We start from the raw sequence: 26,170 nt of genomic DNA on the forward strand, positions 1-26,170 counted from the left end.
TGTTTTAGATGAACTTGTCTTTTATTTATAGCCTATCGGAGGTTGAAAAAAAGCGGCCCTCGTACATACATACATACATGCATGCATGCATACATACATACATACATACATACATACATACATACATACATACATACATACATACATACATACATACATACATACATACATACATACATACATACATACATACATACATACATACATACATACATACATACATACATACATACATACATACATACATGCATGCATGCATGCATACATATATGCATGCATTCATACATACATACATGCATGCATGCATTCATACATACATACATACATACATACATACATACATACATACATACATACATACATACATACATACATACATACATACATACATACATACATACATACATACATACATACATACATACATACATACATACATACATACATACATACATACATACATACATACATACATACATACATACATACATACATACATACATACATACATACATACATACATACATACATACATACATACATACATACATACATACATACATACATACATACATACATACATACATACATGCATGCATGCATGCATACATGCATTCATACATGCATGCATGCATACATGCATTCATACATGCATGCATACATGCATGCATACATGCATGCATACATACATACATACATGCATACATACATGCATACATGCATGCATACATACATACATGCATACATACATGCATGCATGCATTCATACATGCATACATACATGCATGCATGCATGCATGCATGCATACATACATACATACATACATACATGCATGCATGCATACATACATACATACATACATACATACATACATACATACATACATACATACATACATACATACATACATACATACATACATACATACATACATACATACATACATACATACATACATACATACATACATACATACATACATACATACCCGCCGTGGTTGCTCAGTGGCTATGGTGTTAGGCTGCTGAGCACGAGGTCGCGGGATCGAATCCCGGCCACGGCGGCCGCATTTCGATGGGGGCGAAATGCGAAAACACCCGTGTACTTAGATTTAGGTGCACGTTAAAGAACCCCAGGTGGTCAAAATTTCCGGAGTCCCCCACTACGGCGTGCCTCATAATCAGAAAGTGGTTTTGGCACGTAAAACCCCATATATTATTATACATACATACATACATTATGCGAAACCTCACGGCGACGGCAGAAATGCGCATGGAGTGTCCATATAATTACTACAGCAATAAAACAAATATTTAACTGCTTGATGGTGGGGATCGAACCTCGGTCCCTGGAACAGCGTCGGAACGCTCTCATAATTAAGCCACGATCACTTTTTTTTATTTCCAAAATTAAACCACGATCGCTCTCACACTTCTGTCGGTGCCAACAGCAACTATAGCTCTGTGAAGTGAGTCGACGCGAATGTCACATTGCTATATAGCACAGGTTCGCGAGAGCAAGTATGCGAGAGCTTCCGGTACGACAAAAATGCAATTGCGAAAAGTGCACAACTTATATAGTATTTGAATAACGTGTTCGGGAAAGCTTTGCTCGACGTATATAGATTCCAAAAATGCGCATCGAATGTGCGTAACTCCTTTTCATTTTCCCGCCACTGTCTCACTGGCGCAGCAACTCTTCGCTCACGCTTTACATCATCATGTGGTCCATCCAAACGTTCTCCATCGCCGGCAAGGAAAACACGCCGCTGGCGCGCCTCCACTACCGCTACGTGGAGCTGCTGAACAACCCGCCCCCCGCCGAGCGCCGCTGCATCGACTACCTGGAGCCGATGCTGCGCCAATATTATCTGGACCACCTGCGGGTGGCACACGTCTATCTGCGAGACGACCTGCCGCGCACTTCTCAGTTGCAGGTGCGTTCTTACGAAGGCCACGCCGCGCTTGAAAGGGACGTCGCGAGAAATCGCGCGATTTGCGTTTTGGACGCGTGTCTCAAAGATGTATACACTCTAAGAACAGTTTACACCCTTTGGCGTGCCCCTTCTGCCACACAACGATAATCGTCGTCTGCCTTGTTGCGCTTCCTTTCTTTAACGCTGCGAGCCCGAAACTTTCCAGTAACGAACGGCACGCGCGTTATCAGAAGGGGCACTCCAAAGGGTGTAAACTGTTCTATGCTGGTGTTAGGCTGCTGAGCACGAGGTCGCGGGATCGGATCCCGGCCATGGCGGCCACATTTCAATGGAGGCGAAATGCGAAAACACCCGTGTACTTAGATTTAGGTGCACGTTAAAGATCCCCAGGTGGTCGAACTTTCTGGAGTCCTCCACTACGGCGCACCTCATAATCAGAAAGTGATTTTGGCACGTTAAACCCCATAATTTAATTTAATTTTTTTGTTCTACGCTGATAACGCGCGTGCCGTTCGTTACTGGAAAGTTTCGGGCTCGCAACGTTAAAGAAAGGAAGCGTAACAAGGCAGATGACGATTATCATTGTGTGGCAGAAGGGGCACTCCAAAGGGTGTAAACTGTTCTTAGAGTGTACTCGGGGAACAGACGCCAGGAAATTTCGTGTTGGCTAAACTGCGTTCTTACGCGCGCTGGTTTGTTCCGTTGCCTTATATGCGACACATTTATTTCAATTATTCGTATTTTTTCTTTTGTTAAATGAAGGTGTTATGCATCTAAACCCTAGAGAAAGAAAAATAATGACAGGCCTGAGAGCGCCGTAAGTACACCTTAACGCAATAGGTTTTCTACAGCAAGTTTCGGTTTGCCATCATTCCAAAATCTGCAGTTAGCAAGCCCGCAAACAATTACGTGGACTCTCCAGGTACATTTCGTTGTCGGTGACCACCGCATACATATAAATAAATAATATTGTCTGAGCGGCTGGATTCGAACAAAGGACATTCAGCACATACACCTGATAATCTAACCATTAGGTGACGGACGTTTGCTTCAGTATGTGGAATAATTAAATGTTCACCGACGCTTACGATGCTCCCTAATCCGAAATTTGAGCGCTGCTCTAGACGTGGTGTCAAATTGGCGTTTAAATTAGGGTGAGAATAGTTTATTCTTACATGGCGAGTTTTTGATGATTGTACTGCAGCAAAACCACTCAAGCATGATACAAATACTTCTAAATGCGTGACGTCACGTTTACGTATACCGGCGCATGGGTGTCGGCGCGAAAAAAAAAACAAGTTTCTTCTTTGTCTTCTCTGCCAGTAACCAACCACTTGCCGAGAAAATTGCGACATTTGAGTTTTGAAAGAATACTTCCTCAATATAAACTGACTGTCTCTCTCTCTCTCTTCTCTCCTTAGTGTCTCTTCAAGTTCATCAATTCATTCATTATACCTCCATAATTAATTAATTAATAGCACGCTCGGTTTAGTTGTGGTATGTATATTGATACACAATGCTTGAATATCGATACGCAGGCCACGCAAGCTATGCAGAGGCTGGTGACGGCGCTCAAGGGATTTCTACAGAACTCGGCACTGGACGAGTTGGACGTTGCCAAGGCGACCAGCATGGTGAGACATCGCCGGTGCTTGAACAGAGAAAATTGTCGAGTAATTACACTTGCGAGGAACCATACGTGCTTGCAAACGTTAAAGAATTATGCGACCAATGGCGCTATTTTTGTTGTATCAGCCGCATTATACTTGAAGAGGCACGCCTTAACTACCTGCACGAGAAATGCCAACGTGACCTTTATTCAAGAATTCTCATTCATGGATTTTCTCATCTATTTGGGATGCATGTTCCAATTGCTTTTTTTTTCAATATTGGATTTTGCGTGCTAAAACCACTTTCTGAAGTGGTTTTCTGAAGTGCCAAAACCACTTTCGCTAAGTGGTTTCCAATTGGCAAGAAAAAAAAATTGGCAGAGGCTTAGCTTGGCTTAGCCTAGTTAATTGCGAAAGCAATCTTCTGTTCAGGTTGTAGAGTTCCATACTGCTCATCGAACGCTTAGATGCAGTCTCGTAGCCATTTAAAGCATCCATAAAGCTTGCTGTCGAACGATCAGGTGTCGCCAAAGTCGCGTCAGCATTGAGAGCATGCATGATACTTGTAGATGCACCCAGATCAAGAGATGTTGAACGCATTCGCCTGGCTGCATAATATGCACGCCGTTTAGCTAAACGTTGTTCCCGCCCTTCATCCGTTTCTTCCGCACGCCGCCGCTTCTTAGCTGCAGCACATCGTTGCGGCTTCACCTTATACACATCATCCGACATACCGTGAAGGATTCGCTGGGACGACTGCGACGAGCCGAGTTGGGGGGGGGGAGGGGAACGCTTTTCCACAGCTGGCATGACGTCACGTACAGCGAGCGCCCCCTCGCGGCAGCGGTGCGCAGCTGCAGCACGGAGGATTCGCTGGGACGATCGCGACGAGCCGAGTTGGGGCCCCACTTTTTCACAGCTGGTATGACGTCACACATAGGTCACGCTAAAGGTCAATGGTGGATTCTCCGGGACGACGGCCAAGAGCGGAAACCTCGAGCAGTATTGCTTTCGCAATGAAAAGTCGCAATTTCGTCTGAAAGGCGGAGCATTGGTTGCGGTAGCAAATTAGTGCGCAGCCATACGAAGTACGGATAGTAGTTTTATCGGCCTTATGAACTTGGAAACATTCGCTAACTGAACTGACAAGCATGCTGTCAGCGCGCACAAGCAAGCGTGAACACGTCACACTCGATGAGCGCGGACACTCGCTGTCCAAGTGCTGGTGTGAGCAAGTGCGGCAGCAGCAGCGAGTGAAGTGGCCTTCGTTCTGTGTATCTGTTCAATGCAAGAGTGGGGAGGAAATAGCGCGGGCAAAAATATGAACCGCGCTTGTTAATTTAGTTTATAAGCGAATGTTTACAAGTTTATGCGGCCGATAAAACTACTATCCTTACTTCGTATAGCTGTCTACAAATTTGCTATTTCAATCGATCTTTCGGCTTGCGGGCGGCACTGCGACTTTTTTAAGACAAGGTCTTAGCTGACTACACGTGCCTGGCGTATCTGGATCTGGGTATCTTATAACCGATTCCAGCAAAAAAGCGGCCCTTTCGCGTCTCCAGAGCGTCGTAGCGAGTCGCAAACAGTATGAAAATGTAGGTCTCAAGGAGGCGAGAAGCGATAAATAGTCCACAACAGGTAAAATTAGCCGTACGGGCGCAATTAGCGCCAGTATAATTAAAAGTTTACCATATTGCATTTTACCCCTGTAAAGGGTGCACCGCCGCAGATATACGCCTTTTTAGGCAAAGCCGCCGCATGGCACACTTCTGGGAAATGAAGCGAGTTCGCTTGGACTATGAGCAGAGCTAGTGTGAGGTAAAGATGTTTAAAATGCAGCTTCACAAGTGCCCACAAGAAGTGAGAATTAATCGCAAAGTAGTGATAATTAACGGTATGTGCGTCATTATCACCAGTATAGTAAGAAATGTCGCAGTTTCACCTGAAAGGCGTAACACCGTTGCCATGGCGAACTAGTAGATAGCTACAGGAAGTAACGATAGTAGTTTTATCGACCGTGCAAACTTATAACCATTCGCTTGCTAAGTAAATTAACATTTATAGTGTGTAAGCGCGACAAAACGAGGACTTCAAAAAAAGTGAGACACACTGAGACAGCGCTGTCTCTGTGTGTCTGCTTCGTTCTACGTCCTCGTTCAGTCACGCTTACACGTTCTATCGCGGAATCAAACCGACTAGCCCGCCAACGTGTTCTGAATAAATTAACAAACACGGTGCCACGCGCGTAGGTAAGCGTGAACACATCTCGCTCAGTGGGTGCGCAAAATCGCTGTCGAAATGCGGGAGTGAGGAATTGCGGCAGCAGCAGCGAGCGTATTGTCCTCCGTGCATCTCTCGCTTCAACGCAAACGGAACGTGGAAAGCAGAGCGCATGTGTGCGTGGGCGTGTGTGCGTACGTGTGTGTGCGTGTGCGTGCGTGTGTGTTCATACCCCGTTCAGTGCCGCTCGGTTCCTTGCAGTTGGACGGCGTCAAGTTCGAGCTCTTCTACCCCGGCAAGCTTGACGATCCCGGGTTCAGCGATGCTCACTACGCATTAGCTTTTGCTGCCCCGGTGAGAACTTAATCCACGCGTTCACGTATCTGTGACGCTTCCATGCTATCGTACAAAAACGGCGTATCGGAAACGCACGCGGCACGTCTCGAAGCTACATGCGCTTTTTTGAATCGCACACGTGATAACGATCGAACTTTATTAAGAACACACGAAGTTTGTTTGGTTGCCTTCCTTGCGGGTGGCCTCCAGCAATCCAGGAAACCGTGGCCGCCTGCATTGCCCCGTTCACCAGCTGACGCCGGTCATCAGGGTGTAATGCCCGTGTTTCGGTCGCATTCGCATAGCCACGTGGTATCAGAAGTTCTTTTACGGGAACCCTCCGGGAATTCCAGACGGGGCTGCTCTGCTACCAGCTTTCATACACACGTAGCTCGGCTTATGTATGGCCCCAGCTGAATAGTGTGACCGGCACGCCACTTGTAGACACCCCCTGGGTGGCGGCACTGTTTGCGCCTCGCCGTCAAGAGCTCAACGTCGGTCGAGCGTGAAGCAAGCAACCGAGGCCGCGACTGAGAACACTCGCCTGATGCTCGCCCACCTGTAACTGTGTGGCTCAAGCAAACACGTCGCCCATGGGTGCCCACACAAAGGGCGAACCAGTGGCGTTCTTCAGCTGTTCAGTTACGCTTTTCTGTGTGTGAAATGGGTCGGAATGCATAGCGTTGGGAAATTTTTCATTGTCAATTGCTTGCACTCTTAGAAACAGTTCTGAGCCCTTCAAATGGCGCGCTTAAAAGCCTTCCATTGAGATCACTCGTATGGCTCCTTTGCCTGAAGAGGTTTAATTAATCTAATTAGCACGATTGCTTGTCTAGTTGTTAAATCGAGTCATGTTCACATTTATGACTCTACGGTAAAGTAGACAAGAGCGAATGATTCAATTATTTCACTATTCTTACTTTTCTTTAAAGGAATTTGATGCTAGCTTGGCGCTCTTTGGCCATAGCTGTCCCTTGCGCCATATAACCTTATATATCGTCAATTTGGGACTCATTACGTAAGAAACCCGGTATAGGTATAGATGCCTGCGTTACCATTACAGATGTGCAAATTAGCTTCTTTGTTCTCCACGGAATTATATACAATACAATACAATATGCCTTTATTTCCATAAACGTACAATTTATGGGGGATTTAAGGAAAAAGTTGCTCGCAGCAACTTGATGGGCCTTAAACCCGGTTTGAGGGCAGCAGCAGCTATCTATGCAATGATACAGCAAAGCATCCTTTCTTTAATAATAATAATAATAATAATGATGATGATGATGATGATGATGATGATGGTGGTGGTGGTGGTGGTGGTGGTGGTGGTGGTGATGGCGACGATGATGATGATTATGATAACTTTCTAGGAGGGTTTGGCTGTTCGCTTACATTTACATTCACCGTTGATTGGTTCTGCATGGTTTTCTTTTCTTTCTTTTGATGGCCGCGCATTGTTTAAACGCAGTCGTCAGCGGCCGGAGGGCAGAGACTGGATGCGTTCCGGGCTTTGGTTGGCCCATTCATCAGCCGCGCACCCGAACTGAACATGGGGTGAGTATATCGCAGGTACACTGTGAAATAATTTACACCCGGGAACACGAATAGGGGTGTAAATTGGTCTTCAAGTAGCATCCTTACATACGCAAAAGGGGTGTAAGAGTATGACTATACACGCCCTTACTTAAAATCGGTCTATAAGTAACATCGTTACACCTAAAGAAGGACGTAAGGGTGTGACTTATATATCTATGTACACTCTTGTTTATTTTTAACTGTGTATGTTATTTTACGGTGATAGAACGCATTTAAGAGGAACCTTTAGCTCGGAGTTGACTCTGACTTCCCGTTTCAAATACACATATGAAACGCAGAAATGCTTTCGTGAGGCAACGTTGTAGCAATTCGAACGGAAGCCGTTGCGTCTGAAAGAAAAGTTCAATTGCAGCAACTATGGGAAACAATTTCAATTTGGAACTTCAGCTTTCTCCGAGAAAATTGCTGGGCGATTCGTAAGATATGAAAAATATCGGAGCAACAAAGTTATCAAATCCGTAACTCTGTACCCCCCCCCCCAAAAAAAAACAGATATCCAAGTTCTCTCAACTGTACCTACTCGAGCATCGAAAGTGGACAAACTGGGTGTGTAAGATTACAGCTGATAGATGAAAGTGTTGCGGTGCTTGCTGGAGTTTTCCCAAAAAGAATCCCTCGCACCATTTAAGGTTATTTCTGAGAGCAGTGTATATATAGTACATCATTTCTGCCCGCTCAAGATGTGTTCATTGGGCTGGCTTTCAGAAAAGCGATATCATTATTTATTACTGAGTGATGGAGTTGAAAACTCTGTATTTCAGTTCTTCATCAGGGTTGCAATTCTTCAAAAAACATTTTGAGATAATACTTACTGACTGAACAGAAAATCTACAGTCGCATTTTCTTACGTTTTCTTTTAAATGCAGCAATTGCTTCATATAATTTTGGGGACTGGAAGCAGAGCAAGACTATTTCTCATGTTTTCATTTGCTAACATAGGTACTCCCGAGGAAACGTTTTCTCTCGTCTTAACTTCATCAATACCAAACACCATTCGCTATGAAGCAAAATGAGAGCAAGTTGGCCAACTGTGTCTTTTGCCGATATATGGTGACTACATTCATGTGAAAAAGAAAGACTAATATGTTATGTGAGATAAAAATAATTGTCGTATATTATTACTTCCTAATGAGTTCCCTCAGCTATTCACTATTCGAGGCCCGCCCGACCATGTCACATACGTTACTGTTACGTTACTTACGTTACGTTACGTTACTGTCACCATGTCACGTTTAAATGAGCGTTTTGAGGCACCAGAATCAGCGTATGAACAATACATTGCGTCGGGCTTTCTGTGATTAAACGGGCACTGTGCTATGCCAAATACAAGTCAGTATAAACTTGGTGGTGTGTTCTTTCCAAACTGCGTTTTCTTTATTTTTCGTGAAACGGTTTTTTGTGAGAGGAGGAGAAGCCTAACTACCTTTCTTTCTTTCTTTTTTTAATTTCGCACGGTAACACCAGTGTTACCTCACTGGTTTCAAAGTACGCTTTCATATCTCGGCCACCGTTCTGATGTAATGCTTCCGTGCGCTAACAAATTGGGTGGTCGAACATGGCGGCGCCCTTATTGGCTCCCGCTTCAGCCTGCATTCCCGTAATGGCGACGATGTCGCTATCGCTGAACGCTGTTGAAATGGGCTTTCGCTTTCTCCAAACTCACCTGCAGCATTACAGTAGCAGCATTACTGCAGCAGCACCAGCATTACTGCAGCATTAATGAGTGCGTAGTGCGTCCAATTTCCGAGATCGGTTGGTTGGTTGATTCCCGCGACCGTGGCCCTGACGCGACGCATCGGAATAGTATCGGCATGGAAAGGAGAGGATAGCTGCTAAGAATTGTCTTGGCTTGGATTCGTTCGGCACGAAGCGCCAGACGGCGCCGTGCCTTGTAACGTCTTATTTCCGTTTGCGTTTCCCGTGCGTAAAACTTGGGAACTCTTGAAGGGTTGCAGAGATGCTCGAAAATGCCGCAAAGATGCTATCGTTTCACGTATATACGTGATGCGACAAACGCTATTCTATGATTGTCTAATGCTCTCGTAACTTGACTAATTGAGTATTTGCTTTACTTGCGATCCAAATGCGCAGACTTTATTTACCAATTAACAATTAATTAGACCTCTGACCGGAGTCAACCGGTGGATGTATGTCCCCATGACGTCACAGCGAACTTGGTTTGAGTAAACGGATGTAATTTTTACGTACCGGTGCTTAGGTTCTGGCGCGAAATTCAGAAGAAAAAAATGTTAGTTCGCCTCTCTACTAACGAACATATTGCCTTTAACTGAACAAAATAAGATACTTTTTAAAGGATGCCTTTATCGTGTAACCTTAGTTGGCGTTGCTCTTTGACGTCCCTTCAAAGTAGTAAGCGTCGTATTGGCACAAACAACTCCGTTTTTTCCTTACTTTCAGGTGGCCCATACCTTCGTTTTCCTATGATCCAGTGTACATGCCCGGCATTGACACCATCTGTAAGTGTTCTCTGAAATGTGCACGTCCGCGATGGCAGCGTATATATATATATATATATATATATATATATATATATATATATATATATATATATATATATATATATATATATATATATATATATATCGCAATCGTCATCTGCCTTCTAGCGTAAGCGTTTCGGACGCCCGCATATATGTAGCTATAAGACTGGTGGACGGCCGATCAGCTGTGGTGCTACTCTTGTGAAACGGCCCCGTGTTTTTGTTCGCAGACGTACCTTACCCGGTGTTCGCGTGGGCCTACATGCACAGCCGGAGCAAACTGTGAGTAAACACGCAGTTGCCGCGTCGAACACTCGTGTGCCGTGAAACGACTCGTAACGCGCATTTAATCCCCCGATATGTGCTGCGGGGTACGATGCTTGGATGGACGGACGATCGGACGGATGGATGGATGGATGGATGGATGGATGGATGGATGGATGGATGGATGGATGGATGGATGGATGGATGGATGGATGGATGGATGGATGGATGGATGGATGGATGGATGGATGGATGGATGGATGGATGGATGGATGGATGGATGGATGGATGGATGGATGGATGGATGGATGGATGGATGGATGGATGGATGGATGGATGGATGGATGGATGGATGGATGGATGGATGGATGGATGGATGGATGGATGGATGGATGGATGGATGGATGGATGGATGGATGGATGGATGGATGGATGGATGGATGGATGGATGGATGGATGGATGGATGGATGGATGGATGGATGGATGGATGGATGGATGGATGGATGGATGGATGGATGGATGGATGGATGGATGGATGGATGGATGGATGGATGGATGGATGGATGGATGGATGGATGGATGGATGGATGGATGGATGGATGGATGGATGGATGGATGGATGGATGGATGGATGGATGGATGGATGGATGGATGGATGGATGGATGGATGGATGGATGGATGGATGGATGGATGGATGGATGGATGGATGGATGGATGGATGGATGGATGGATGGATGGATGGATGGATGGATGGATGGATGGATGGATGGATGGATGGATGGATGGATGGATGGATGGATGGATGGATGGATGGATGGATGGATGGATGGATGGATGGATGGATGGATGGATGGATGGATGGATGGATGGATGGATGGATGGATGGATGGATGGATGGATGGATGGATGGATGGATGGATGGATGGATGGATGGATGGATGGATGGATGGATGGATGGATGGATGGATGGATGGATGGATGGATGGATGGATGGATGGATGGATGGATGGATGGATGGATGGATGGATGGATGGATGGATGGATGGATGGATGGATGGATGGATGGATGGATGGATGGATGGATGGATGGATGGATGGATGGATGGATGGATGGATGGATGGATGGATGGATGGATGGATGGATGGATGGATGGATGGATGGATGGATGGATGGATGGATGGATGGATGGATGGATGGATGGATGGATGGATGGATGGATGGATGGATGGATGGATGGATGGATGGATGGATGGATGGATGGATGGATGGATGGATGGATGGATGGATGGATGGATGGATGGATGGATGGATGGATGGATGGATGGATGGATGGATGGATGGATGGATGGATGGATGGATGGATGGATGGATGGATGGATGGATGGATGGATGGATGGATGGATGGATGGATGGATGGATGGATGGATGGATGGATGGATGGATGGATGGATGGATGGATGGATGGATGGATGGATGGATGGATGGATGGATGGATGGATGGATGGATGGATGGATGGATGGATGGATGGATGGATGGATGGATGGATGGATGGATGGATGGATGGATGGATGGATGGATGGATGGATGGATGGATGGATGGATGGATGGATGGATGGATGGATGGATGGATGGATGGATGGATGGATGGATGGATGGATGGATGGATGGATGGATGGATGGATGGATGGATGGATGGATGGATGGATGGATGGATGGATGGATGGATGGATGGATGGATGGATGGATGGATGGATGGATGGATGGATGGATGGATGGATGGATGGATGGATGGATGGATGGATGGATGGATGGATGGATGGATGGATGGATGGATGGATGGATGGATGGATGGATGGATGGATGGATGGATGGATGGATGGATGGATGGATGGATGGATGGATGGATGGATGGATGGATGGATGGATGGATGGATGGATGGATGGATGGATGGATGGATGGATGGATGGATGGATGGATGGATGGATGGATGGATGGATGGATGGATGGATGGATGGATGGATGGATGGATGGATGGATGGATGGATGGATGGATGGATGGATGGATGGATGGATGGATGGATGGATGGATGGATGGATGGATGGATGGATGGATGGATGGATGGATGGATGGATGGATGGATGGATGGATGGATGGATGGATGGATGGATGGATGGATGGATGGATGGATGGATGGATGGATGGATGGATGGATGGATGGATGGATGGATGGATGGATGGATGGATGGATGGATGGATGGATGGATGGATGGATGGATGGATGGATGGATGGATGGATGGATGGATGGATGGATGGATGGATGGATGGATGGATGGATGGATGGATGGATGGATGGATGGATGGATGGATGGATGGATGGATGGATGGATGGATGGATGGATGGATGGATGGATGGATGGATGGATGGATGGATGGATGGATGGATGGATGGATGGATGGATGGATGGATGGATGGATGGATGGATGGATGGATGGATGGATGGATGGATGGATGGATGGATGGATGGATGGATGGATGGATGGATGGATGGATGGATGGATGGATGGATGGATGGATGGATGGATGGATGGATGGATGGATGGATGGATGGATGGATGGATGGATGGATGGATGGATGGATGGATGGATGGATGGATGGATGGATGGATGGATGGATGGACGGACGGACGGACGGACGGACGGACGGACGGACGGACGGACGGACGGACGGACGGACGGACGGACGGACGGACGGACGGACGGACGGACGGACGGACGGACGGACGGACGGACGGACGGACGGACGGACGGACGGACGGACGGACGGACGGACGGACGGACGGACGGACGGACGGACGGACGGACGGACGGACGGACGGACGGACGGACGGACGGACGGACGGACGGACGGACGGACGGACGGACGGACGGACGGACGGACGGACGGACGGACGGACGGACGGACGGACGGACGGACGGACGGACGGACGGACGGACGGACGGACGGACGGACGGACGGACGGACGGACGGACGGACGGACGGACGGACGGACGGACGGACGGACGGACGGACGGACGGACGGACGGACGGACGGACGGACGGACGGACGGACGGACGGACGGACGGACGGACGGACGGACGGACGGATGGATGGATGGAGGGATGGATGGATGGATGGATGGATGGATGGATGGATGGATGGATGGATGGATGGACGGACGGACGGACGGACGGACGGTCGGACGGACGGACGGGCGGACGGATGGATCGATGGATGAATGTTATAAGCGTCTTCTTTGGAACGTGGGTTGCGCCACCAAGCTCTTGCTATTATACTGCCTAATGTCCTACCTAGGTTAAACAACAAAAGAGAGAAAACGCAATGAACTCCTACAAACAAATTTTCTGAAATTTTCTGCTTTCGAGCCGTCTACAGCGTCCTCTTGCGGTGACCACCTGCTCGACGCAGCGTGACCGAGTGTGCACCGCAGTTCACAAATTGAATGTCTCCGAGAAAAAAAAACGCAGTCATCCATTATTAATTGAGTAATGCGTATATGTAAAAAAAATACCGCTTTGTAAATATCTTCGGAAAGTTTCTACTGTGGGACAAACGTAGATTCCTGAACGCCTTAGGTTATTCCAGTGTGTGACAAAATTTTCGATAAATTCACATTTTTTCTGTAGTTAGTCTGTAGTTCGGCATCGCTTTCACTCTCCGCTCACTAGGCCATTCAGCATTCCTGTCTACGGGCTCAAACTACTCCGCGAGCTCTTCAAGGCCATCGACTACCGCGGTAAGCTCAACGATAGCTCGCGCTCTTCCAAAGAGCGAGTATAGCTGCGCCCTATCCGGCGATAGGGAGTTTTAGCGAATCGGAGCCGTTCTAGCGTACGCGGGCATGGGACTACCGGCACGCGTAGACGCGAAGTTCAGTGACTACCCGGCGTGGTTGCTTATTCAAGGGGAGTATGGTAGCGCGATTCAAAGACGGGACAAGAGAAAACACAAAGGGACACACACAGCGCTAACTTCCAACACTGTTTATTGTCAAAGACCAGGTCGTACTTATACACTCAGACAACATGAGTCACAGCCACGTGAACAGATTAACAATCAGAGCTGTTCACGTGGCTGTGACTCATGTCGTCTGAGTGTATGAGTACGACCTGGTTTTCGACAATAAAGAGTATTGGAAGTTAGCGCTGTGTGTGTCCCTTTTTGTCTTCTCTTGTCCCGTCTTTGAATCGCGCTACCATACGCCCCTTGAAGATGCATTACCAACAAGCCCACATTGCAACCCTCGTGGTTGCTTAGTGGAGATATGGTGTTGCTCTGCTAAGCACGTAGTCGCGGCCTACATTTCGAATGTTGCGAAGTGCGAAAACTCATGTGTACTTATATATTTAGCTGCACGGTAAAAAACAAAACAAGGTGGTCAAATTAAATCCAGAGTCCCCCACTACGTCGTGCCCCACAATCTGATCGTGGTTTTGGCTCGTAAAACTCCATAATCTGAAATTCAGTGAAGGTGGCGACATCTAGAAACGCTCTGATTAATTGAAGTGATCAGAATTTTTTTGATCGGTTCCATGCTCCTCGCTGTAGTAGCCTGCTGACTGCCCGCCGCTGGGTGACGTAAGCAGAACGTCGCTTTGAGGGGCGTGGCTTTGCGCTCCCTGCAGCTTCCCAGTTTCCCAGCCGAAGCTCTTCAGTGCCGCAGTTACGCGGGTAATCGCATTTCTCTAGATTCAAAATTCAATAGGGCTTGCACGGAAAGCTCGCTTCAATGTCCTTACTACAATGAACCCGCTGAAACTAAATGTCGAAAAGTTAATTTATGAATTCATGTTTGTTGGCCACAATTACCCCGTGGTCAGCGCCGCCGATGGCATGTCTCCGACAGAACCATCATTTCACTTCAAAACAATATATATATATATATATATATATATATATATATATATATATATATATATATATATATATATATATATATATATATAGCAGGCACGTGACTAAACACTCTCGTATGCTACTTAAAGACATCAAGGCTGTCAGACTTTAGACCCTCGCTATGATTGAACATGATGCTTTCGTTGGCTTCATTGTGGCTTGGCTGTATATGGTTCATATCATTCATTCATTAATGACAGTGCCAGGGAAAACCTGCCCCCATTCGTTCGAAAACGGGATTACGGTGCCATCGACCTAAAAGTGCAAACAGAGGCGAAATTTTTATTAACGCTGCATTATTAAATTTAATTAGAGGGTTTTATGTGCTGAAACCACTTTCTGATTATGAGGAACGCCGCCGTAGTGGAGCACTCCGGAAATATGGAGCACCTGGGGATCTTTAACGTGCGCCGAAATCTAAGTAAACGGGTGTTTTCGCATTTCGGCCCCATCGAAATGCGGCCGCCGTGGCCGGGATCCGATCCCGCGACCTCGTGCTCAGCAGCCCAACACCATAGCCACTGAGCAACCACGGCGGGTCAACGCTGCAATAGTAATGCGCTATTACAGAGGATCTGTATCGGCTGCGATTGCCCCGTGTGCGTGCGTGTGCGTGTGGGTCTAAAGCTCGCATGGAATAGACCATAGCTCGCATGAATAGACCAGAGCCTTTAAATAAGTGACTTTCTCTGACTTCATATACCATAGGCAGGAATGACGACACGTTGAAGTTATCGCAACAGGTTCTCGTCATATACTATTTCGAATTTTTCTTCAACTATGAGGCCTTTCTTTCAAGGAATCCGTATGGGTCTCCTTTGTAGCAATTGCTACGAACGGGTGGATGTCTGATTTTCCCTTCATTCATTGCTTCTCTCCACCTTGCGGGTTTCCGCAGAACTACTACGTCAAACTCTTGCCTTTGCTTTGTGTTGTCGACAAATTCGACTTCGCCCTGCCATCTGCTAGCCGCCTGGTTAGCTCAGATGGTAGAGCGGCTGCCCCGGAAAGGCGGTGGTCCCGGGTTCGAGTCCCGGACTAGGACGAATTTTTCTGCAACTATGAGGCCTTTCTTTCAAGGAATCCGTATGGGTCTCCTTTGTAGCAATTGCTTCGAACGGGTGGATGTCTGATTTTCCCTTCATTCATTGCTTCTCTCCACCTTGCGGGTTTCCGCAGAACTACTACGTCAAACTCTTGCCTTTGCTTTGTGTTGTCGACAAATTCGACTTCGCCCTGCCATCTGCTAGCCGCCTGGTTAGCTCAGATGGTAGAGCGGCTGCCCCGGAAAAGCGGTGGTCCCGGGTTCGAGTCCCGGACCAGGACGAATTTTTCTTCAACTATGAGGCCTTTCTTTCAAGGAATCCGTATGGGTCTCCTTTGTAGCAATTGCTACGAACGGGTGGATGTCTGATTTTCCCTTCATTCATAGATGGGAATTATGAAACCGTTCAGCCTGCTCCGAAGCTGTTCTATGAGATGAAAGTTAACCGCTTATTGGCTGAGCAGTTGACCCACACGCGCGTCCATATCGCAGCCCAGTGGTGGGTGGGCAAGGGCAGCGCCACTGAAGCTGCCTACCAGGCGCTCGAAGACTGCGTGCAGGACATCGAGCAGATATACCAGGTGACCGCTGTCCGACTGTGACAATGTGCCCGTATGTCCAACGAATTGTGTCTGTTTTGCCGTATGGGCGGGAGGCGTAAACGTGAGCGGCGTGACAGGTAGTGCCACCTGGTGGCACAGAGTTGAACGAGACAAGCACAGAGCTAGTACTGCATCAACCAAGTGTGTTCTACTTCGCTGCTGGTGTAGATTTTTTCGGCAGCTGTGGATCGTGACACAGTTACGCCGCTGCGAAAGTTTAGACCAGCAGCGAAAAAAGAATACTGTTGGTTACTGTAATATTCTTGGAGGAAGGAAAAGACTAGGAAACATCGTCGCGTGACAATGTTGAAGCCTAGTCATAAAAAAAATTTAGAGGAGTGGAAAGATGGGAAATAGGCCCTCACGTGACAGGCAATCAGTAGATTTAGTTGGCTCACTTTGGTTGCGTCTGCTGCGGGGGGGGGGGGGGGGGTCTAGGGGTTCGGAATACGCGCACACAGCAGGCGTGGCAAACGCACGCAGAGGGTAGTGCAGGTATTCAAGCGTGTGAAGCAGTCGTGTCTGGGCTATGTCGGTCAGCTAACGCACCGAACCACCATACGTTGCGCTAACGCGGCTCGCCGCAGACAGGTTTTAGTAAAGCAATGAAGGGGGCTAGTTGGTGAACGTTCATGGTTATATTGCGCTCAGTTTTACACAGACGATAATGAGGAAGGACAGGACGTGGACGGACGTAGCGCAACTAGTTGGTGAACGTTCATGGTTATATTGCGCTCAGTTTTACACAGACGATATTAAGGAAGGAAAGGACGTGGACGGACGTAGCGCAACTAGTTGGTGAACGTTCATGGTTATATTGCGCTCAGTTTTACACAGACGATATTAAGGAAGGACAGGACGTGGACGGACGTAGCGCAACTAGTTGGTGAACGTTCATGGTTATATTGCGCTCAGTTTTACACAGACGATATTAAGGAAGGACAGGACGTGGACGGACGTAGCGCAACTAGTTGGTGAACGTTCATGGTTATATTGCGCTCAGTTTTACACAGACGATATTAAGGAAGGACAGGACGTGGACGGACGTAGCGCAACTAGTAGGTGAACATTCATGGTTATATTGCGCTCAGTTTTACACAGACGATATTAAGGAAGGACAGGACGTGGACGGACGTAGCGCAACTAGTTGGTGAACGTTCATGGTTATATTGCGCTCAGTTTTACACAGACGATATTGAGGAAAGACAGGACGTGGACGGACGTAGCGCAACTAGTTGGTGAACGTTCATGGTTATATTGCGCTCAGTTTTACACAGACGATATTAAGGAAGGAAAGGACGTGGACGGACGTAGCGCAACTAGTTGGTGAACGTTCATGGTTATATTGCGCTCAGTTTTACACAGACGATATTAAGGAAGGACAGGACGTGGACGGACGTAGCGCAACTAGTTGGTGAACGTTCATGGTTATATTGCGCTCAGTTTTACACAGACGATATTAAGGAAGGACAGGACGTGGACGGACGTAGCGCAACTAGTTGGTGAACGTTCATGGTTATATTGCGCTCAGTTTTACACAGACGATATTAAGGAAGGACAGGACGTGGACGGACGTAGCGCAACTAGTTGGTGAACGTTCATGGTTATATTGCGCTCAGTTTTACACAGACGATAATGAGGAAGGACAGGACGTGGACGGACGTAGCGCAACTAGTTGGTGAACGTTCATGGTTATATCGCTCAGTTTTACACAGACGATATTAAGGAAGGAAAGGACGTGGACGGACGTAGCGCAACTAGTTGGTGAACGTTCATGGTTATATTGCGCTCAGTTTTACACAGACGATATTAAGGAAGGACAGGACGTGGACGGACGTAGCGCAACTAGTTGGTGAACGTTCATGGTTATATTGCGCTCAGTTTTACACAGACGATATTAAGGAAGGACAGGACGTGGACGGACGTAGCGCAACTAGTAGGTGAACATTCATGGTTATATTGCGCTCAGTTTTACACAGACGATATTAAGGAAGGACAGGACGTGGACGGACGTAGCGCAACTAGTTGGTGAACGTTCATGGTTATATTGCGCTCAGTTTTACACAGACGATATTAAGGAAGGACAGGACGTGGACGGACGTAGCGCAACTAGTTGGTGAACATTCATGGTTATATTCCGCTCAGTTTTACACAGACGATAATAAGGAAAAACAGGACGTGGACGGACGTAGCGCAACTAGTTGGTGAATGTTCATGGTTATATTGCGCTCAGTTTTACACAGACGATGTTAAGGAAAGACAGGACGTGGACGGACGTAGCGCTTTACTAAATGTTATTTCGAGTATGCTTTACTAAGTGTTATTTCGAGTATTGCGCCACGTCCGTCCACGTCCTGTCCTTCCTTCGTATCGTCTGTGTAGAACTGAGCGCAATATAACCATGAGCGCAGACAGGTGCCAAAGCTGTGGCGAACGAAGGCGTCGGATAACCGGCATTGTGCCAAACAATCCGCGAGGACCTCCTCAATTAAGGGCGTCTGATAGCGTTTGGCGTCGACGGTTTCGGAAATACGACGAAACATTTCGCCCTTCAATGCGTGCAGGCGACCGAGCCACCCTTCATGACCGCGATACGTTGCGTTTGTGGACGTCTTCTGGGAAAGAATGACGCCTTTCGCCTCCACAGACATGTGCAGACGATTAACCGAGAGTCCGCAACGACTGCTTTCTTGCGGGAAAAAAAATTCGACCTTTCTTGTGCCCAATGATGGAATGGGGAGCCTCGAGGGCCCTGAACCTATTTAATGTCATGCCAGCCCATTTTTAAGACAGAGGGTCCCAGTCGACCCTGTCGTTCTGCTCAAAGTACTCGGCCTCTCAGCCGACCGGCGAGGATTCAACAGGCGCGTCTCAACAGCGTAATGACGCAGCACCACACAATCTTACAAGATAGAGCACGTAACTCGGAAGGAAAGGCGACGACCTTGCGTTCAGAGTGCAGGCTAATGCTATTTAATTCGCTCACAACTAAAAACGCACAGCAGAACCTTTCAGTAAGCGAAAACGCGACAAACAGATATACCGCAAAACGTCTCGTCTCTTCCTAGGTGCAAGACAGCGGGACAAAAATTTGCAAGAAAATACGCACCACAGTTTAAGGTGCGCAACAGCTGACTTGACGAAAACAACATACCGCGCTCGGGAATTCGGTTTCGAGGCGAGAGCGCTGGCAACTCCGCTAACCGCGCTTGTAAGCGCAGTTGACGCTTTGAAAATTCTGCCGTCATGGGGGCCCAGTTTTTCTCCACGTTTCAAGGCAACGCATTTGAAGCATACGACGAAGTGCTTGGTAGCAGAAAACCACCACTTCCTATTTGCCTCCGTGCCTGAAACCGCAGGTGCCACTAAAAGCTACCGCGTACCAAACGATCTCGAATGGTCTGGCAACAATCTGGGCCCATTCCTACGCAAAAATGCACCGCGCACAAGGCCCCGGGTAGCGGGAGGGGCGGCGTCAGAGGAGGTTGGCTTGCCGAGGCTAGTGGAATGCGTGACACTCCCTCATAGTATTTTCGTTCCTCCGTGGTAATATTAGCTGAGTGTTTGTCTGGTTGAGCTCTGCGACACCAGGTGGCTGCACCACTCCGGCCGCTCACGTTCGTACCTCTGCCCATCCAGCAAAACGTCCAGTCCATCTGCGTTTACCGGAATACCGGACACACTAAAGCAATCTGGCCAGGCCAGGAGGATGGGGCGCGGTTTGTAAGAGTCCACCTAGTGAACTGTCCATTCGGGCTACTGCTGAAGTGCCGAGTAGGGGGTGTGTGGTACCAACTAGGAGACGGGGGCCTCCAGCCAGTTCTCTTCTCGCTGGTACTGCGCCAACCTCAGCTGTGACCTCAATGGATGGTTTAGTTGGTGGACTTTTCAAAATACACCCCCGTCCTTACATCGGCGGTCAGCGGGAACTTTTTTGACGCCGGTCGTCTGGCAGTCGCCGCCGGACAAACCTTGTCGTTTGGACTCCGATAGTTAATCGCTCTATGTACCGTACCACCGTATTTACCCATGCTCGCCTTGGTCTGCATAACGCCTGGCGTGAACGTGCCGAAGATGCTCATGACCTTTCCTCATAGGCCCTTTCATTTCAGGCGTTCATTTGACCAAGTCCAGCATGGGCTTCGAGGTAATACGCATTTCCTAATACGGAGGTTAGGCTTTATGTGGCGTCGGTAGTTCGCCGAGCGGACTTCACACGTGTGCGGTCTCTGGAACAGCGCATTCGGTCGGTACTGTGGCCTCTTTTTGGTGCAGATTGCCAAAGAACCCGTGGAGCGATACGAGACCATCGCAGAGATCGCGGCCGTGCACGTGCTCTACAAGGTGGGTCAGTCGTCGGCAATGCGTGTCACGATATCAGCACCCGAGGGAGGTAATTTTCACAAAGGTAGCCCATGCATAAACCTCAAGACTGCCTTTGCGTTGTCGCTGTCACCGCAGCAATGTCTAGCTGCCACTCGGCTGACGAAGACGCTAGACTTCTCGCGAATCAACGCGTGGATGAGCGCGAAACGCAGCGACCGATTATGGGTCCAGGGGTGGCGCTGATCTCTACTGTTCTTGAGTCGAGGGGAAGTGTTGAGTGGAGGAACCTCTTAGACTACGGGGGTTAAAACTCTCTGCTATAACTCACCAATCGGCGAGTCGGGTGCTCGAAGACGACGAATTAGAGCTCGCGTTGCGCAGGCACAAGGCGTTTTGATGAAGTCCCTGAGGTTGCTTCGTCATGGTGTTATGATGGCATCATGCGTGCGCTAGACGAATGATTGCTAGCTGTCCACTACGATATTTCAGCGCACAACCTGTAGAGTCATTTCCTGACCTTTTCTGTTGTTGTTGTTGTTGTTGTTGTTGTTGTTGTTGTTGTTGTTGTTGTTGTTGTTGTTGTTGTTGTTGTTGTTGTTGTTGTTGTTGTTGTTGTTGTTGTTGTTGTTGTTGTTGTTGTTGTTGTTGTTGTTGTTGTTGTTGTTCGATTAGCCATAGACACTGATTTGCTGTCGCAAGTAAAACTTTGCGCACATGCACGTTTTTTAGGCATATATTACGTGTAAGATGTCGACATACGTGGTAACCTTGTTAGACCAAAACATCATCAGCCAGTCAATAGATATATACTGTGATCTCGTGGTTCTTTCTTGCTCAAACTTCCTAGTTACTCAGTTTCTTCGCATAACTTCAGTCATAATATTTCTCCGTGAGATTCAAGAAAACGCGGAATCGCCGGTCCGACCCCCAAAGCGCTTTGCCTTCCGCACGCGAGTCTGCTTTTTTTTCAAATATAAATTTAAAGAAATGACTTCGACTGCATGGCAACAGCTCACGTGTTCTACGCGCGGCGCCGTCCATAATAATTATGGGGTTTTGCGTGCCAAAACCACTTTCTGATTATGAGGCACGCCGTAGTGGAGGACTCCGGAAATTTCGACCACCTGGGGTTCTTTAACGTGCACCTAAATCTAAGTACACGGGTGTTTTCGCATTTCGCCTCCATCGAAATGCGGCCGCCGTGGCCGGGATTCGATCCCGCGACCTCGTGCTCAGCAGCCCAACACCATAGTTACTGAGCAACCACGGCGGGTGCGCCGTCCATCGAGGATCGGTCTTCCTGTGCAGCTGAAAGTTGCGCTGCAATCGTCAAATTGTAAATGAGTGGTTAACAAGCTCGAATGGTCGCGGCTGTACTGTATGCATATTAGGCGCTTTCGAAGTTGTTCGTGTCTGCAATCCGCAAACTAAGATCGAAACTTAACCACAAGAGCTTTTATCACTGTAAAGATCACAGCGAAGCCTGAAGTAAGGCATGTTGTTGGGCTAGTCAGTTCATATATTTTCAGCAAAATTTTAAACTGCGCGAAGAATACGGGACGTGAACAGAAAAATAGACTCACACGCTTCGTTTGCGTGTGCGTCTATGTTTCTGTTCATGTCCCGTCTTCTTCGTGCAGTTTAAGATATTGCTGGACAAAACAAACACCGGGATTCCGCAAACTCACCCGATATGGGCGAATAATAGAGCGTCGAACTTGCCATGCTATATACCCGGTATGCGTTAAACTGCACCACTTTATTGTGAACGGAGAGCGAGAGAGAAACGTTTATTATTCGAAAGAGTGTCCCGGGCGAGGTCCGGTATCATCCTAAGGTGGGAAGGCTAAGGTCCTTAGTCCACGAACCATCTGGCTTCGACTGTTCTCTTGGCCCTAGCACGGAATTTTTTTATTTTTTTTTGCAAACCTTGCCTATATGTAGCAAGAACATGCATTGCACTTCGAAATTAGCGACAGAAGTGCAGGAGCAAAGGACGTTTTGCAGACGCGGCTCCAAACACTCTCGTCCGTTAGCTTTCGCCGATGGTACTCGATCACCGTCGCTTTCTCAGTTACGTGGGGAGCTGCAGCTGTTTCCCAAGAGAGGCTGAGTCGTGTAGCTCACAAGAATGGCCGCGCCACAACGTCAGCGTGGTTTCCCGCATGTTGCCGATAACCTCCTGCAAATGTGCAGCTCACTACAGACATTTAGCCTGTCCGCTACTCCGGTAAACGGGAGCGGTTTGGGCGGATTACCGGATTTGCGGGGGCGTAGCTAGATCGCTGCAGCCGCCTGGTAGCGCAGAGTTCAACCGGACAAACACAGAGCTAAAACTGCAGTAACCCACTATATCCTGCTTCGCTAGTGGTGCAAATTTTTTGGCAGCGGCGTAATTGTGAACACGATTACGCCACTGTCGAATATTTACACCAGCAGCTAAGCAGAATATAGTAATTAACTCTGTGTTTGTGTGGTCGAGCTTTGCACCACCAGCTGGCGCCACCAATCTGGCCGCTCACGCTTATGCCCCCGCTATGCCGGCAAACCGCCCGCGCTTGCCGAAATACCGGACGCGCTAAAGGTCTCTACTGAAAACGATTGCGCCAAGCGTTGAACAACGAGAACGGTCATGCCGGCGAGTAAGCCAGTGTGGACACGCACACTGCACGGGTCCCGGCGCCCGGGAGGCGAGCGCCCAAAAAGAGCCCCGGCGCTGGGTTTCACGACGAGGCAGTTTGGTCGCGCACTCGAACGAGGCCAATCGAAACGGCGCCATTCTTTTTTTTTTTACTGACGACAGTATGTGCGCAATACAGCGCAAGCCATTTCGTCGGTCAGTATACTTGCCAGCACCGCGACAGGTACGTTGTCGTCGTATATCGCGAGTTTCGAGCTTTTCCTTTGTTGGCGGTGTGCAGATGTACACGGCGGAGGTTCATCTCAACAAGGAGAACGCCGTGGACGTGCGACTGCCGTTCCTCAGGACGGTCCACTCCACCACGCAGTTCTTCGTCGCCCTGGCTTCGGTGCGTTACTTGTCCGCCGCAGCTCTCTCTCTCTCTCTCTCTCTCGAGAATGAAGCCTCAATTTCGACGAGCTCGCGAAGAATGGGGAAAGACAATGTGCTTGCGAAAAAGAATACATGAATGTGGTATGCAGCGGCGTAGCAAAAGGGGGGGGGGGGGGGGGGGGCCGTGGGCCCCGGATGCTAGGGCCCAGGAGGGGGGGTGTCATACACGTCTGAAGACACTCCTCTTTCCGCCGGATACACCCGGGGTGGGGTGGGGTGGGGGGAGGGTGGCAGAAGACTTATGGGCCCCGGGTGCCGGACGACCTTGCTACCCCCTGTTGGTATGCGTAGTCAAAATCAAAACTGCCGAAGCGACACGCCTCATTCATGTGTAACCCCCCCCCGCACACACACACACAAAAAAAAAGGGGGGGGGCACACCATAGCCTTCTCTGCTTTCAAAATGCCTGCTCAATGTCGCCTAATAACGAGGCACATCCGCTCGATGAAAACGCACATTTCATCGAGCGGCCGTTTTCATCGAGCGGCCGTGACTAAGGGGAGAGGGGGGGGAGGGTGCTGTAGAGGGTCACTTAGAGGGCGCCACTTTCCGGGGTCTTGCCACAACTTTGCCTCAGCGTGTGTCGGCTCTAGCGAACCTCTTACGACGTTGATCTAGTGATACTGCCGACCCACTGATCTGGTCCTTAATGATGTACTAATTGTTTATTGCACCAACGCGCACACCTGTCTCTCTACCACGGTGATCACGTAGTACCAGATTTCTTTTTTTTTCAGTCGGTACAAAATTTGAACTGACAGATAGCACTGTGCCACCTTTTCGGGCGTACTTAATCAACACGAAATAATGTCACTAACTTTGTAGACGATCTCTTTGGAGCACTTGTTACAAACACGGAATCGAAGCCGGCCACCGCTAAAGTGATGCCCATTTTTATGCGAAGCATATTACGAGAGCTCAACCCAGCTCCTCAGGCGCGGCGGTGTCGCCTTGAAACCACGTGATACCGTGACGTCACGACAGAGGAGAAGTGGCTTTGGCTCAACTCTTGCAAGACGGGCTGGGTGGGAATCGAACCAGGGTCTCCGGAGTGTGGGACGGAGACGCTACCACTGAGCCACGAGTACGATGCTTCAAAGCGGTACAAAAGCGCCTCTAGTGAATGCGGTGTTGCCTTAGAAACGAGCTGTTTCTAAGGCGTGCGTCTCTTGCTCAGGCGCACATTTCGTTGCCGCGCCGAACGCTGCTTTGCTCGACGCTCACCGCGTCCAATGCGGGGCGCGTAGTCGCTGCCCTGTCGACCCCTTGGCGGGTCGACGGGAACGCTGTCGCGTTCCACTCTTGAAGGCGAAGCAGTAATGCATGAGTTGTTTCTTCGTCTAGCCGAACCAAATATAGCCAAGCAACAGCAGTTCACCAGGCTAAACAGTGGTTCAACAACTAAAATAAAGGCTAGTATGCTTCGCATCCTGGGCTTAACCTAACCTAAGCCACAGCCATTTTTTATGTTCAGCGAAGTATAACGTTCAATGAAACTACGTCAACGTTTGTCCAGCACCGTCCTAATATGTGCCCCCCCCCCCCCGAAAAAAAAAATCCTGTGAAGTATACATTGGCGTCTCAGGAAGTGCTTTTTCGCAAAGTCTCACATGCTGTCTTACGCCGACTCTGCACGAAGCCTGCGACTGCGCAGAATCTTAGTGAAATCAATGAAGACATGACGCTTGTT

The 26,170-nt window shown here is 48.3% G+C and overlaps 1 protein-coding gene and 1 non-coding gene across 16 annotated transcripts in view; both read left to right on the top strand.

Annotated features, from left to right (window-relative positions):
• Window positions 1-26,170, top strand: part of LOC139049040 (endothelin-converting enzyme 1-like) — a 70,712-nt gene that overhangs the window by 32,806 nt on the left and 11,736 nt on the right. For 3 of the 15 annotated variants that reach the window (XM_070524128.1, XM_070524129.1, XM_070524131.1), the window contains 10 exons: window positions 1,694-1,937; window positions 3,476-3,571; window positions 6,032-6,124; window positions 7,578-7,663; window positions 10,124-10,182; window positions 10,437-10,488; window positions 14,206-14,273; window positions 16,971-17,059; window positions 21,356-21,473; window positions 24,328-24,435. In XM_070524128.1, the coding sequence (XP_070380229.1) occupies window positions 1,694-1,937; window positions 3,476-3,571; window positions 6,032-6,124; window positions 7,578-7,663; window positions 10,124-10,182; window positions 10,437-10,488; window positions 14,206-14,273; window positions 16,971-17,059; window positions 21,356-21,473; window positions 24,328-24,435 (1,013 nt within the window). The remainder of the gene's footprint in view (window positions 1-1,693; window positions 1,938-3,475; window positions 3,572-6,031; window positions 6,125-7,577; window positions 7,664-10,123; window positions 10,183-10,436; window positions 10,489-14,205; window positions 14,274-16,970; window positions 17,060-21,355; window positions 21,474-24,327; window positions 24,436-26,170) is intronic. The other 12 variants (XM_070524133.1, XM_070524130.1, XM_070524136.1 and 9 more) reach the window with 8 other exon arrangements.
• Window positions 16,686-16,760, top strand: TRNAP-CGG (transfer RNA proline (anticodon CGG)). The gene has a single exon. It is a non-coding gene; the product is annotated as a tRNA-Pro (tRNA).

This window comes from Dermacentor albipictus, chromosome 8 (genome assembly GCF_038994185.2).
Source record: "Dermacentor albipictus isolate Rhodes 1998 colony chromosome 8, USDA_Dalb.pri_finalv2, whole genome shotgun sequence".
NCBI classification, from domain to species: Eukaryota; Metazoa; Arthropoda; class Arachnida; order Ixodida; family Ixodidae; genus Dermacentor; species Dermacentor albipictus.